Source organism: Leuresthes tenuis, unplaced genomic scaffold, assembly GCF_036924035.1.
Source record: "Leuresthes tenuis unplaced genomic scaffold, fLeuTen1.0.hap1 SCAF_24, whole genome shotgun sequence".
Lineage (NCBI taxonomy): Eukaryota > Metazoa > Chordata > Actinopteri > Atheriniformes > Atherinopsidae > Leuresthes > Leuresthes tenuis.
The window spans coordinates 22,102,859-22,118,448 of record NW_027325378.1 but is presented as its reverse complement, the minus strand read 5'-3'; the positions used below and the strand labels follow the sequence as shown (position 1 = coordinate 22,118,448).

The window sequence follows — 15,590 nt, the reverse complement described above, 5'->3', positions numbered from 1 at the left end:
AGCTGTCAATAGTACTTCAAGTTGTACTACCCCTGGACCAGTCCAACATGGGGCCACACAGAAACAAATGCGACAAATAACCTTGCACAATCACAGTCACTCCAAGGGTCAATTTGGGTAGTCCGGGGACAGAGACACACCGTAAACAGTGTTGACTGTGAGCCGCTTCCCCCCCCTGAGACGCCGGATGGTGGACCAGAATCTCTTCGAGGCCGTCCGGAAATCGTTCTCCATGGTCTCACCGAACTCCTCCCAGGCCCGAGTTTTTGCCTCAGCAACCGCCGAAGCCGCGGCCCGTCTGGCCTGTCGGTACCTATCAGCTGCTTCCAGGGTCCCACTGGCCAAAAAGGCCCGATAGGACTCCTTCTTCAGCTTGACGGCTTCCCTCACCACTGGTGTCTTGTCTATGTGCAAGCATAGATTTCTGAAATATTTTTCTAAACGACAAAGAAGGTCAGTACCACTTGACAAAGGGAAATCCCACTGGACATATTTGATTTAAATTAAACCTTTTTAGATGAAAGACAGTTTTAAAAAAATCCACATTGTTCAAGTATCATAATTAATATTTCCTCTTCAGTAAATGCAGGAGTTAAAAATTTGATTGCTGAAAATGAAGTGTAGCGAATTAATAATGCATCTGAATGAGACAGGGCTTCCACCTTAGCTTGAAATGGCTTTCAGATACTGTTAAACTCACATTTCTCTCTAATCTATGTTTACTGTCAAACACTTCTCTTTAATCGTGTTGCTCCACATACTGGTTTGAGCATCTCATCCATGTAAGACGAGCACCAAAAGGAGGGTGTAACTCGATCTAAATCGCCTACTCTCATTGGCTGTTGTTGCTACGTCAATCATTGCCACTGCATTTGACGACGACGACATTTTTTGCCAACTGAACTTGCAGTGCCTGTAGTGGAGTCTCTGGTACCCTGCGCCTCGAAAACGCTCACAGCAGTGTGGGTTGTTTTTATTATCTTTTTATCCACACTGATTCAAGTCGTGAAAACGAACAGAAAGAGTCACCGTTTGGTTTGAGTTTTCCCTCAACAGGCTCTTTGATACTTTGGGATTACGCGCAGAATCAACAAAATGACACATTTCAATAAAGGACCAGCCTACGGATTGTCTGCCGAAGTGAAAAGCAAAGTAAGTGACTTTTTTGTGTGTGTGCCTAAAAGACAATAAACCCCCATCAACCGGTTCAAAGAGTTAAATGGTGAGCGTTCCCATTGGTGTTTTTAGACTACAACTCCTTTGTTTCCACTGAGAAAAGCAACATGTGACAGTCGGTTTTTCGAATAAATCTAAGTTTAACAGTATTAACCTTTTCTTTACTGTGAAGTCTGCCTGAATTCACCGAAGAGTCACAGTTTTCCCGAGTTTCTTTAAAGCTCAGAAAATTTGGACTTTAACTTTACACGAACACGTCAAAAAGAAAGAGTGGTGAACAACTTGTAAAAGTTTAAACCGGCTGAATCCTACAACAAATAAGGTTTACGACACGAAGGGCTGGGGGAGGATGTGGAGAGCCTGTTTAAAGGGCCCGATGGAACGTTAAGTTTCCGCCACTGATTTTCCTTCCGTGCCTATTTCTTTTTGGAATAGATGACACGAGTGGTTTGAAATGGATTTGTGAGATTATGGTGGTTAAGCGAACGTATTGCGTTTTAAGGCCAGGTTCGACGTTGCTTGCGCAGCAGGAGATTGATTATTATTATTTTTAATTAGAATGGGATTTTTTTAATTTATTATTATTTGATGGGGAGGCGCTGGTCCTTTAAGTATGACTCCTGACTTAACTCTCTCTGTGGCCAGTGTTTGGTTCTGTTGTACTGTTTTAGAAACCGCTTTCAACGTGGAATAAATCAGGCCACAGCTACTTAGCATTGTAATAATGCATTTTACCAATCTGCGGCAGTGTCACTCGGTGTTCTTGGCAAAACTGTGTTCTGACTCAGAAAAATAGAAAAGATTAGGATCTCCTCATGGGTGCTGATTTAAAGAGAACCTTAAATGCCCCCTGATTTCTAACACTGGTCACCCACTTCAGTGGAAAAGACTGAGGCTTTCTACTTTGGTAAAGTGAAACAATTAATGCGTGTGTGTGTGCCTTGATTTTAAAAGTCAACATTACTTTATCAAATCAGTTCTTTGGAACTATAGCTTCCAGTCAAACAGTGATGTTTAAAAAAATCTGCTTTAGGAGCGACTTCTTTCTTTGGCACCATCCTTACCAGTTTTTATCATTTTCTGTATGTTGTAAACTAAACTTGATTAATCTGTGATCAACTCAATGTTACCTAATCTGTAGGGTCCTTGTGGCTTTATGTTCACTTTCCCAAAAAGCAACCACTTGCCCGGGATGCAGACCACAACAGCTATGATTGGTTGGCTTTTAATGTGTGAGCCAAATTCTTTGCTCAAAGACATCCTCTTGTGAAACAAACTTATAGATGATTATTGTGTCTGTTTTTTTTGTTTGTTTATTCATATATTTATTTTTTTAAAGCTGTGCCAGTATGCATAGCTTTCATTGGGGTTTAAAAAAAGAAAGAAAACTCCTTCCAAGTCTTTCCTCTTTTCTATGGTGCAGTACTGTCCTAAAACATTTATTATCAACTGTTTTCTCCTCCATTATGAAACCCTGCGACCAACTTTTGCAAGGTTGTTTACAAATGATAGGTTTTAGGCAGTAAATGCCCATGCATGGGCATACAATATTGTTATTTTGCTCCCTTGTCCTTTTACTCTAGTAGGTGTTTTCTTTTTTTTTTTTTTTCTGGATTGAGATAGATCCATTCGCACTCATACTTGACGCACTCAGTCTGTGTTACAAAAATTTTAGCTGGATGCGCTCTGCTGCAAATGGAACCAGAGAACCCTTTCAGACTGCTGAGGATAACAAAATTTACCTCCCACAGGCCTTGTGGAAACTGAATTGGTTTCTACGGGTATAGAAGCTCACAGCATTTCAGGTCACTCATATGGCTCTGTGTTTGTCTAACAATGAGCCATAAACAATTTTTTACATGTTATTCATAGCATACACTTAGGGGTTTAAAAAAAAACCCTAATGACTATTTTCAAATAGTCATTAAGCTAAAAGAAAAGTTTAAAAGTTGCAACCATAGTCTTGTTTGTAACCATTTTGTTTTAAACGGCAACTGACAATAATGCATTCTATTCATCATAACAGAAGTGCCTGGAAATGCCATATGTAATTACAATGCCAGGAAAAACTGATAATCTTTACCAGTCTGCAAGTCTTAAGTGCTGCAGGCCCCACCCTGAAATAGCAAGACCCTTGTAAAAATGCTGCTTATGAAGCAGAAAGCATCTCCTCGAGCATCAGGTTTTAGTTCTCTGTGTGTATGTAGTTGAGAAAGCTGAATTTCTCAAAATAGTTCAACTAAAAAAAAAAAATTCAACTAAACTCACCATCATTCCAGTTGAGAAATTGGGAGTTTGACAGTAGCTTAGCAATTGTTTCTCATCAGCCCTGTGACGGGCTGGGGCTGTGGACAGGTCACCACTCCTTGACAGATGCTGACTTGGAGATGAACAACCAGGCATGCTCTCACTCACGTTTAATTTAGAATTTTCAGTTTACCTTTGCGTGTCATTGGACTGTGAGAGGAAACAGGAGCACATTGAGCACATGTAGACTTTGCACCAGCTGAGATTCAAACTGAAACCTTCTTACTGTGAGGGGACATTGTTAACAATGTTAACTGCGACACCCCACAGTGAAATTCAGCAGGTGGAATTTCCTATTGTTGTGTAGCTGAAATCAGACAAGCATTGTTGTGAACCACAGCTATCATAACTAAGGTCCTGAAATGGCAGCTGTTGTTGGTGTATAAGTACGCAGCATTCAATCAAACATTTCTGTTTTTCTGACTGAATTTTTATTAAAAAGTCACATTTATGGTAATAAAAGTTGAGCATCTAACCCATGCATTCGGTCTGTAAGAATGGGGAGGGGTGTTAAATACTCAATGAAATAATCAATGTTTTTATCAGTTGATTTGTAGACCGTGCAATGTGTCCTTTTATATGTACTGCTCTTCACTGCTGCTGATATTTTATTTTATTTTATTTATTTTTTTCCTTTTTAAAGCCCGGATAGGAGAGGGCTCCGTCCTTATTCTTTGGAAAGAAATGTTATATTTTGTGTTAAGGATGCTGCATAACCGGGTCAACTCAAACAATAAAAAGAGAATTTGTGCTCTCCCAGTGATAACAAACCCAGATGGTTGAAACCAGTAATGTGTCTGTGCAATCACCCTCCCACAACATTTTGGCTCATTTGCTGCATGAGCAATTTTCATTCTAATTAGGATGGCCCTGTTTTTTTTTCCTCCATCTATAGAAAATGATAGATATCAAATTTTCTCTATGGCGGTGTCAGGTTGTCATCCCTGTGCTTATGCTCCTCTGTTGCAATTTCATGATATGGTGAGAAGGGGTTCTACTGAATTTAAGTATTTTATTAGCCCCTTCACTCCATGATATACTTTGAAATGAGTCTGATACAGCATAATATTTTCAATTAGTCCAAAGCATGGCACCTTATCAGTGCTCCCATGACAACAAGTCGGTGTTCAAATATAGCTAACCCAGGGCTTCTGCTGCTGTCCAGAGTTGAAACTGCGTTCACAGCTGCATCAAGTTACATTTGATTGTGAACTCTTTATTGAATTTTATCCTGAAATACAAATGAAGGCTGGATCAGAGACTGCCTTCTTCAGTAGAGTGGTCTGTTTGTGGTTATCCCAAGTAAAACTCAAGCATGTGAAAGGTCACTATGGAAAATCTTCTCCTAACAGGAAGTGACTCATCTGAACCTCTGAAAGTAGAATTGCCTTTTAGGAAAAACTTTAGTTTCTGATCAGGGGATGGTATCAAAGTCATCTCTGTCGTTTAATAAATGTTAAACAATCTGTCCTGAAAACTTCCACTTTGGCATTTCAGTCTGAAGAAGTTAATTTAATTTGATTGAAGGTTCCAGATAAGCTATTAAATGTACTTTGAAATTGTAATTTGTGACATAGATTTCCTTTTTTGTTGGTAGCTGACTATTTGGATATCCAGATGCCCATTCTGGTTCCCTCACATAAAGTGTAATCAGTACTCTACTTGCAGCTGCATTCATTACATTGCTGACATTCTTCAGTAAAAACCTCTTGTTGAGGATCCTGTTTGCTCAGTTGGTATACAGTGTTTTTCCAGCCTCTGTGGTTGATTTGTTGTGCTGTTAATGTACAAGTGGGGCCTGGATATCTTTTCGTATTAAATATTTTGTGTGTAAGGGAAAATAGATTTTGTCACGGTTTTAATGATTATCTAAACCATTAGCTTCCCTCTCCTCAAATAATTATTAGAATGTCAAATGTGTCAGAACAGTTAAAAGATTCATTCATACAAAGAGCAATACTGTATAGCAATAGCTCTAACAAGGTGAGTGTCTACACGACAGAACAACAGCAACAATCTGTAAACGCCAAGGTGCGTAGTACTGCTGTGTGCTGGGTACTCCAGTCATACATTTTTGTATGATGCCAAGATGTATTTGGAGACAGGATGATAATGCTGTATGTTCTGCAGGGAAAAAAAAAATCAAGAGTGTGGGTTCACAAAACGTTACAAAGGTGATATCAGAAAAAAAAAAAGAACATATTTTTGTTAGTATCATTCTCAGCTTTAACCTACTAAGATTTTGGGAGGAAAAATGTCTCCCATGTCACCAATAAGATAAGAGAAATATATGGTCAGAATGACAAACTCTATTTAAAAAAAAAAGTATGCAATTAACCATTTGATATATTCTTAACCTACAGATAATTTAATTGTTTATTTATATTGTGCCAAATCACAACAAATGTAATCTCAAGGCACTTCAATGACACAGTCCAATTTGAAGCCAATCAGTCCAATTTATTATAATCATAATCCAATCAAATCCAATTAATTAAATTCAAAATTAGTCCAATTCATACATACAGAGCCATTTCAAAAACAACAAACACAATTCGATGGATACCTGTTGAGACAGAGAAATACAACTTAATGCAAACAATAATACCATATTTGAACATAAAATGAGGGGGGGAGGCAAAGTGAGGAAAGGTATAACATAGAAGGCCCCCCCAGCAGTCTAGGCCTATATTAGCTTAACTATGGGATGTTTCAGGATCACCTCGGCCATCCCTAACTATAACCTTTGTCAAAGAGGAAAGTTTTAATCTTAAATTTAGAGAGGGTGTCTGCTTCCCGAACATATACTGGCAGCTATTTCCATGAGAGGGGGGCCTGGTAACTGAAGGCTCTGCCTTCCATTCTGCTTTTTAACACTACAGGTGTACTTGTGGTACACCTGTAGTACTTGTGGTACACCTGTAGTGTGAGAGCAAAAGGCTCAGTTTGGAAAATGTGTAACAATGAGATCTTTACGGTTTGATGGCGCTTAGTTATTAAGAGCTTTATATGTGAGGAGAATGTTAAATTCAGAACAGAATTTAACAGGGAGCCAATGAGAGAAGCTAAAACTGGAGAAATATGATCTCTCCTGTTAGATCTCATCGGAACTCTGACTGAAGCTTTTTAGATCTGCTGGAGGCTTTTCAGAGAATTTGTGGTACAGCCCAATAATAAATAAATAAGAGTGCTGTGATCGATCGTATCAAATGCAGCACTGAGCTCCAACAGGACAAGCACAGACGCAGAGGCTAAGAGGAGAGTGATGTTTCTGTGCTATGATGCACTCGGAATCCTGAAACTGTTCAAACAAATTATATTTGTGCAAGTGATCACAAAGTTGAGCTGCAAAAATGTTCTCAAGAACTTTAGACATAAAAGGGAGATTGTGATATACGTCTATAATTGGCTAATGCTCCTGGATCAGGAGTAGGTTTTTAAAGTAAAGGTTGAATTACAGCAACCTTAAAAGTCTTCATCTGAAACTGAAATGAACTGAATTCATAATTGGTCATAATTTTGACCACATTATGATAATGTGGACAAAGGTTTGGCTGCATTAAGATTCCTAGCGATTCCAGAACTCTCATAGATTATAACAACAACTCTGATACAACAGTGTTTTGTCAGCTTACTAAAATCTTTCCAGTTCAAACCACGAACAGGTCACAGGACCCACTCTTACAAAAGGTAATATTTGACATAATCTTTTCTAGCGGTCATGACATTGCAGGTACAACTATTCTAGATGTTTCCATCACAGACCACTACTGCATGTTTGTAAGCAAGTAATCTGTTCCTCCTATCAAAATAAATACCAACTGATTAACCAACAAGCATTGCACTGTAAAATGAAAAACAAGAATGCAAATACAGATTATTTATTCATTAGTGAGTTCTCAAAATTTCAATAGACATGTCACATTTTATAAAAAATAAAAATTGACCAATAAAATTACAACTAGTGAAATTCTAGTTAAACATTTGTGTGGTAGAAGTACATGAGTCATAGTGAATAGTCAAGTAAACGTGTTTCATGTTTAAGTGCAACATGAAACCATGGCAGATTTTCCCCCAAGCATATAATATGGTTTCAGGTCCTTGTTTGTTTTTTCAGAATTTGGTTTCTGGTGAAGTGTTTGTGTAGAGTTTGATTGGTCTGGTGATGGAGAGCTCTTTCCCATGAACCTCTGTCTGTTTACCAGAGCCACAAACTTTGACTGAACCAACAGGTTCTTCCAGTTGCAATATGTCTTTCTTAGAGGGTAAAGTACATACTAACCGGATGTTGCAGCTGAATTACTCTAAATCACTCTACACTATGCTGAAACATTTATGCATTCATTTTTCATATCTGCTTTATCATGTTTAGCTGGAGTCTGGAGCTTGTGGCAGTGTACACCCTGAACAGGTCATCTTTTCATCACACGGATGAATAACCATGCACACTCACACTTAGAGGATCCTCAAGGACACAGCATTAACAATTTCAAACATTTAAATAGTTGGTTTCCAAATAATTACATTATTATTATCAAGGTTAAAAACATCCTACTACATTAGTAACATGTCAAAAGACTCAATCGATTTAAATCTGAGAAATTAGGGAAATTTATAGTGAAGAAGCAAATGAGTGTTGAAGTCTTGAAAAGAAGTGATTTAGGAAAATAATCCAGATTTTTCTCTACTGCTCTTCAGTTTCAATAAAGAGAACTAAATGCAGAAGTTTGAGAACAGTAGTGCAAAAAAACATTGTTTTTATTAATTTACAATCTTACTAGGACAGATTACATTTGCTAGATCATTGATCTAGCAAAGCTGACTGTGAACATGCTTAAAGCCATTTCCATCATAAGGCTGAGAGCGGACGCTTCACCCAAAGCACCTGTTTGTTGTCCAACTAACACTCGCTGAGCTGGCTATGTCTCTGCTGTCACAACATAAAGTTAATAATTATAGGAGTATATATTTGCTTTAAATGTGACTTGAAACTTGCTCTTGCCATATTGACAATATTGTCAGTTATTGCCACTTATTAGGACGTGACAAAATACACTTCTCCTAAAGTGGCACAGTGCACTGTGATTTGTCTTTTTGAAAAACTAATGGAGACTTGATTACATAACTTTTATCTTTCAGATTGCTCAAAAATATGACCCACAAAAGGAAGAGGAGCTCCGCTTCTGGATCGAGGAGGTTACAGGAATGTCTATTGGAGAGAACTTCCAGAAAGGTTTAAAGGATGGTGTCATTCTCTGCGAGTAAGTGTTTTGTTTTTTTCTTTCGTGCATGCTTGCGTATATATTTTTTTCACTTTTTAATTTAAATTGTTTTGGGAGATGAAACTGAATGCACATTGTCACTGCATGCTGTGAACCTCTAATTGATGTATGTTGCGCATGAGCAAGTCCTGTGGATTAATGTAGAGCTATAAAATCTATATACTGGTTCCAGACATTTGTTTTACTGAGTTACTATTGAGATTGCAAATCACCCCTGCCAAAACATAACCTTCTTTGCAACTTATCATGAAAATAAATTGGATATTTTACAGGAACCATATGTGTTCATAGTATTTGTCTTCTGCAGAAATTGGCTTACTATGTTTCTTTCAGTGTTTGTATGCAGTTACCTCCTCGTTAACAAAGTTTAGCCAAGTTACAACAGCCATGTGATAGCTTATGGGCTTGTCCCCTTTTAGGTAGTAGTACTTACTGCACCATCAAGTCAAGTGTTTGATGATGCAGTCACACTGACACAAACTCTAGCAACTGCTAGAAGTACGTGATTGCAGACCTTACACCAGGGATGTCCAAATCCGGTCCTCAAGGGCTGCTATCCTGCAGGTATTAGATGTTTCCCTGCTTAACAACACATCTGATTCAGATGAAATGGATCTCTTCAAAAGATTAAGTTCCAAATTATGCATTTATTTTAAACAGGTGTGTTGAAGCAGGGAAACATCTAAAACCTGCGGGCCAGTGATCCTCAAGGACCTGACATGAACATGCCTGCCTTAAACAGACCACATTATTTATTGTTAATATGTTGTGTTTTCTGTTTAATTTAGACTGATTAATAAGCTGCAGCCTGGTTCTGTAAAGAAAATCAACCTTTCACAACTGAACTGGCACAAGGTAATACTTTTTTCTGAACCAGAAAGACTTCGACTTTGACATTGTCGACCAATAATATTTTTTATTTATTTATTTTTAATTGGAAAGTAAACAGTCTCCTTAACTAAGCTTTCACTAATTTCCATCAATGTCTTTATTTGTCCTCCCATGTTACCTTTTTTTTTTTTTTTATTTATTTATTTTTTATGTTGATCTGTGCAGCTGGAAAACCTTGGGAATTTCATCAAAGCTATCCTGGTCTATGGCCTAAAGCCCAGTGATATCTTTGAGGCCAATGACCTGTTTGAAAACGGGAATATGACACAAGTACAGACCACATTGCTTGCACTGGCTAGTATGGTGAGCAAACAAAGTTCATTGGGCTGTTGTGTAATGAGGAGCACACGTTTCTGTTTTTATAGAAAAATTCAGTGTTGCATAAGTCCCTTGACCACCATGTTATCTCTGTCAGGCAAAGACAAAAGGAATGGACACAAAGATTGATATTGGAGTGAAATATGCAGACAAACAAGCTCGACATTTTGATGAAGAAAAGATCAAGGCTGGACAATGTGTCATTGGATTACAGGTAACTGTTAACTAACATAACTGATTATTTGAATGAAACCTGTTTAGCTACTAGTACTAAAAAAAATTATTTACCTTAATTTACAATCATGTGAAAAGTAGTACCTGGAAGAAGAGTGTATCCCTCTCTGGCTAAATAAAGGGTATCAAAAGGGACACTACATCCTCTTTCAGATTTTTACCTATTGAGACCAAATAAAATCTCATATGGCCCTTGCCAGGTCTTGAAATGAAAATAAAACCCAAGATTAACACATGGAATATTACAGTTTCATTATTTATTTAACAAAGTCTAAATGCAGAGGCATTGATTCTGATTATGATTTCTGTATGTTACCAGTCTTTCTTTTTGTGGAGGCATATGGCCCACTCTTCAGTGTTTCTTTAGTTCATTGGGGTTTGTGGGTATCTGTTCATGTAAATCCCTCTTAAGGCCCTACCTCAGCATCTCCGTTGGTTTAAGGTCTGGACTTCCAAAACTTTTATTATTTTGCCTTTATGTTGTGTTTGGAATCATTACTCTGTTTCATGGACCAATTTTGGCTCCATGTTCTTTTTTTAGTACTAGCAATCCTTCCCAACTTGCTCATGGGTTCTTTTATATTTGAGCAACAACATCTTAACTGAGGCCTGTGGAGTCTGAGATGTTGCTCATGTTTTTTTTTTTTGTTTGTTTTTTTAGGATTTTGATCATTCAATGGTCTGGTCTTACTGTAAGGTCCACTCCTGCCAAGACTGGCAATCTTTCTTTGGAAATTACCGTGTAACCCTTGATGGGCAGCAACAATTCAATTCAATTTTATTTATATAGTGCAACAATTGTCATCTCAAGGCACAATAATATAGTCCAATTCAAGCTAATTGGAATTCAATTCATTGTAATCATAATCCAATTCATTCATATAAAGCCAATTGAAAAAAAATAATATCCTAGCTAAGGAAACCAACAGACTGCACCGAAACCTGTCTTCAGTCCAATCTCCCGTCCTGAGCATGCCTGTGGCGACTGTGGAAAGGAACGACTCCCTTTTTAACAGGAAGAAACCTCTGGCAGAACCAGACTCAGGAAGGGTGGCCATCCGCCTCGACCAGCTGGGGTTTGAGAAGACAGAAAAGAGGGGGGAAAACACCATAACACCATTCAAAGGATACCTGTTGGAACAGGGAAACACAAGTTAATAACCACAATAATGTCACATGTACATAATATAATTTTGAGAAATTAAACGGGGAAAAAGAGAGCAATGTGAGGAAAGGTGTAACCGTTGAGGTCCCCCAGCAGTCTAAGCCTATAGCAGCTTAATTATGGGAGGGATGTTTCAGGATTACCTGAGCCATCCCTAACTATATAAGCTTTATCAAAAAGGAAAGCCTAATCTTAAAAGTGGAAAGGGTGTCTGCTTCCCAGACATTTACTGGCAGCTTATTCCACAAGAGCCTCCCATTCTACTTTTAGAACAACAAGTAAACCTGCAGTTTGGGAGCGAAGTGCTCTGTTAGGAAAATATCTTACAATGAGATCTTTAAGATATGATGGAGCTCGGTCATTAAGAGCTTTGTGTGAGGAGAAGAATCTTAAATTCTATTCTGAATTTAACAGGGAGCCAATGAAGAGAAGCTAAAACTTTTGATTCTTAAAGATCACAGCTGATGCCTTTCTTCTTTAGAATTTTGTCAACACACATCTCGAGTTCTCCACGCCAGAAAACTGGCAAAACTTCTGCAGTTATGGAGGTGCTCACACTTGCTAATGATCAATCCAGTGGATTTGATCAGCGGCTCCTGGTTGCTGTTTGCCCTCTTAAATCCTATGAAAGCAATAAGGGTAGACATAATGCATTTTGGGCTAGTTTTTGTGATACGATGTGATAAATCAAGTGCCGTTGTTAATTTGACATTGTATTTGCTCAATGTTATGTATTTATTATATGTTGCTAGAAGGAAAATAAAGTGTACTTCTTTTAAAAAAGACTCTGTAATTACTTCTAGGATCACTTCACACAGATGGATGATTAGAAATCATTTGCCTTTTGTTCTCAGATGGGAACAAACAAGTGTGCTAGTCAGGCTGGAATGACAGCTTATGGGACCAGAAGACATCTGTATGATCCAAAGACTCAGACTGACAAACCCTATGACCAGACTACCATCAGTTTGCAGATGGGAACCAACAAAGGAGCCAGTCAGGTAAAAGGAGGCAAAATCCAAGAAAACTGACTTTTTCACAAAAAAACATTGTGGTCAGAGGCTGCAAAATTGGATAGAGAAAAATTTGGGGGTTTAGTGGTTTTTGTTCCTCATATAAAGTTTAATAACATCTTGTCAATATCTTTTGAGACCTTTTTGTTTACATTGTGAGATAAAGCAGCATGTAAGATGGGATGTTCGCATCAAAATATTCTTTAATAACAGCACGTACATTGTCACTAGCAGCGCTCATACTTTGAAAACATAGTCCTTCTGGTTTGAAAGAGGGACCTAACTCTTTTGCCATTGTGTTTTTTTATTTCCCGTTGTGTTTTCTGTTTTGCTGTTGTGATTTGCACTTCAGGGCCACCGTACATTTGTTTGTGATGCATCTCGTGATATAAGATGCTTCAGAATCACTGTGTAGAAATGTGATAACGTATATGTGTGAATCGAGATCGCAATTTTGTAACGATTTATTTTGCAGTCCTATTGTAGGCGTAATTAAATACTTGTATTGCTTAGTTTGCATGTTATACAGGACGATTTGGTATGGACTGGATTGAGTCTTCTCATTCATTTGAAAAAAATTTATGTTCACGGCAACAAAACAAAAATTATTTCATAGCCACATCTCTGTCAAAAAACAATTTGTTTGGCTTTTATAGGAGTCATTTCCTGACTTGAAAACAAAATTCCTACACAGTAAGGATTTTTAGAACAGCCAGAATTACTTTGCATTAGCTAGCTCCACAAAACCTACAACTGTACTCAAGAGTTACAGAGTACCCTGTGGTATAATGCGGTACCCTGCAACTCTTACCATGGGGTGGCTTTTCCTTTCAGGCTCTATGAAAGGTATTCTGGATTCAAAGCTGAAAACAAAAATAAAAAACTGAAAATTATTAGATGCTCAATAAATGAACCAGTATTGCAGCAAACAACAAAATCTTATCTAAACTTTAAGAAGTGATTTAAGATAGAGAATGTTTTCAGTTTTATTAATTTATTCATAATATATTCATAAGTATACATCTGTAAGTTTAATTTATGCATTTCTTTTGATTACTTCTCTCTACACTGCATTTTGTGCATCCCTATTTTTTCCTCTGCTTTTTAATGTAATCTTTGTCTTAAACTTCAAACTGTGTACATTTAAATAAGTCTATTCAAGAAGGGCATTTGTCTCCTTCATTGTCCAATAATTCATCCAATTAGAACAGATTTACACAATCGCACAAGACAAGTATGCTCTACCTTTATGTGTCAATCTGGTTTCTTTCAGGCGGGCATGTCTGCCCCTGGTACCCGCCGAGACATTTTTGACCAGAAAGTTGCACTGCAGCCAGTGGACAACTCCACCATCTCCCTCCAAATGGGTACCAACAAGGTAGCGTCCCAGAGGGGTATGAGCGTATACGGTCTGGGGCGACAAGTTTATGATCCCAAGTACTGCGCCCCCCCAACTGAGCCAGTAATTCACACTAACGGCAGCCAGGGCACTGGCACCAACGGCTCAGAGATCAGCGACAGTGACTATCAAGCCGAGTTCCACGAGGACCAGTTACATGGAAGTTACAGTAATGACTACGACTCCCACTACAATGATCAGAGCATTGACTATTAGTGGAGATGTCCACTTCCAGAGCAGTATTAAGCATATTTTATCAACTACCCAACAGAGCAAGCCTTTTGCTATCCTCGGTAGTCATTTTAATCTCTTGAAGCTTAAAATAAGTGTTTTTTTATCTTTTCTTCTTCAACTTGACTATTTGAACAGCAAATGTTTTTAAGAGGTTGTAATAGAATAGAATGAGATACAGAAATAGTTAACTGAAAGCAATATTTGCAATATCCACTTTTTAAAGAAAGTTTTAAAGTCTTAATGATGTAACTCTGAAGTAGTGATCATGTTTAGCAGTCATGAAGTATGAAGTGAAACACATGAACGATTGCATTGTAATGTTATGAATTTCCTTGACCTAAGTATTGTCCATGTGGAAGTAATTCCTTCATGAAGTTCTCAACATTATTTGTTTTGATTCGTTTGCATCCCTTCAGCATTTTCTCTGTTTTGGTTCTTACTGCCATTGTTAATAGTATTACAATTTTTTTTTTTTTTTTTTTGGTTAATAACTATAAGATTTTCCCTGTTTAAATTATCAGATATGTATACAAATCCTGATGGCTACCATATATTCCAGATGACCAAACTTGAACCACTTTCCAGCCAGACCTCCTTATGCATCACATTACAAACTTTTTTTTTTTTTTTTTTTTTTTTTTTTTTCCTGCTGTATTTATAGCAGTGATTCTTTGTAAGGCACTATTTTGTGCTCAAGAATTAAAATGGTATGTTTCAAATAAAGCCTGAAATTCTTTGATTTTTCAAATCCTGTTTGCACAATTCTTTTGAAACATCACTTGTCCAGCCATGCTGGAGGAACGTTTTACATCAAAGAACATCTCAAGGTCTTTCATTTTATGTCCTCTTGGAGTGGAACAACTGAAACTCTGACATGACGGTTCTGCTAAACAATCCTGTGCGAGAGTGATGTGGACATGAGTCAAACTGTCAATAGAAATCACTCTTATTCTAAAACTCCAAAAAAGATGGGAGGCTGTGAGAAGCATTGTAAAAACAATATTTTGCAACTCAAACAAGATGGCACTTGTATGTATGTTTTTTTTTTTTTTTCTTAAAATAAGAGTACACCCATTACAACAAACAAATTACAGTCAGTTTTTAATACTTGTAGTAGCAGTCTTTCATCAGTGCCCTGTTCACTAAAATTTACCAGTCCAGTATACCTCAACCTCTCTGAGGACAGGTATGTTTTCAGTTAAAGGTTTAGGAAAAAATCTCATCGCTTTTTGTCCATGTGATGCGTCAGTCTAGAGCCAGATATTCGTGAGTGTTCGCAGTTTAATGTTCAAAATTTGTCTTTTGTAAATAATATAATTTGAATTTACTTACTTGTCTGATTGTAACCACTTCCTTTTGATTTTTACTGGATAGTAGGTGGCTTCCTGTGTGTTAATTTTATTGTAAATGACTATAGTCATAGTAAACTGAGTTGAAATATTAGTTAACTTCCTGGTTAATTTGATTAATGTTCAGAACTTTGACACATTGAAATGTAACTTCTACTACCACTGTATATTATGTGTGTTTATGTGTGTCAATTTGTTAGGAAGCTGAGCCAGCTGAAATAA

General features: G+C 37.5%; 1 protein-coding gene across 1 annotated transcript; it reads left to right on the top strand.

Moving 5' to 3' along the window:
- The first annotated feature begins 900 nt into the window (after nt 1-900).
- cnn3a (calponin 3, acidic a) lies at nt 901-14,767 on the top strand. The gene is made up of 7 exons (XM_072378370.1): nt 901-1,152; nt 8,623-8,744; nt 9,554-9,620; nt 9,822-9,959; nt 10,072-10,188; nt 12,228-12,374; nt 13,660-14,767. Exons 1-7 carry the CDS (start codon nt 1,096-1,098, stop codon nt 13,999-14,001), a joined length of 990 nt encoding a protein of 329 aa, XP_072234471.1. The 5' UTR covers nt 901-1,095; the 3' UTR covers nt 14,002-14,767.
- Nucleotides 14,768-15,590: the final 823 nt, after the last annotated feature.

Excerpts from the sequence above, each read along its gene's own strand:
- cnn3a (XM_072378370.1), top strand. The coding sequence starts at position 1,096 with ATGACACATTTCAATAAAGGACCAGCCTACGGATTGTCTGCCGAAGTG. Across the intron at positions 9,621-9,821 it reads CACAACTGAACTGGCACAAG|CTGGAAAACCTTGGGAATTT; the intron begins GTAATACTTTTT and ends TGATCTGTGCAG. Across the intron at positions 9,960-10,071 it reads TGCTTGCACTGGCTAGTATG|GCAAAGACAAAAGGAATGGA; the intron begins GTGAGCAAACAA and ends TATCTCTGTCAG.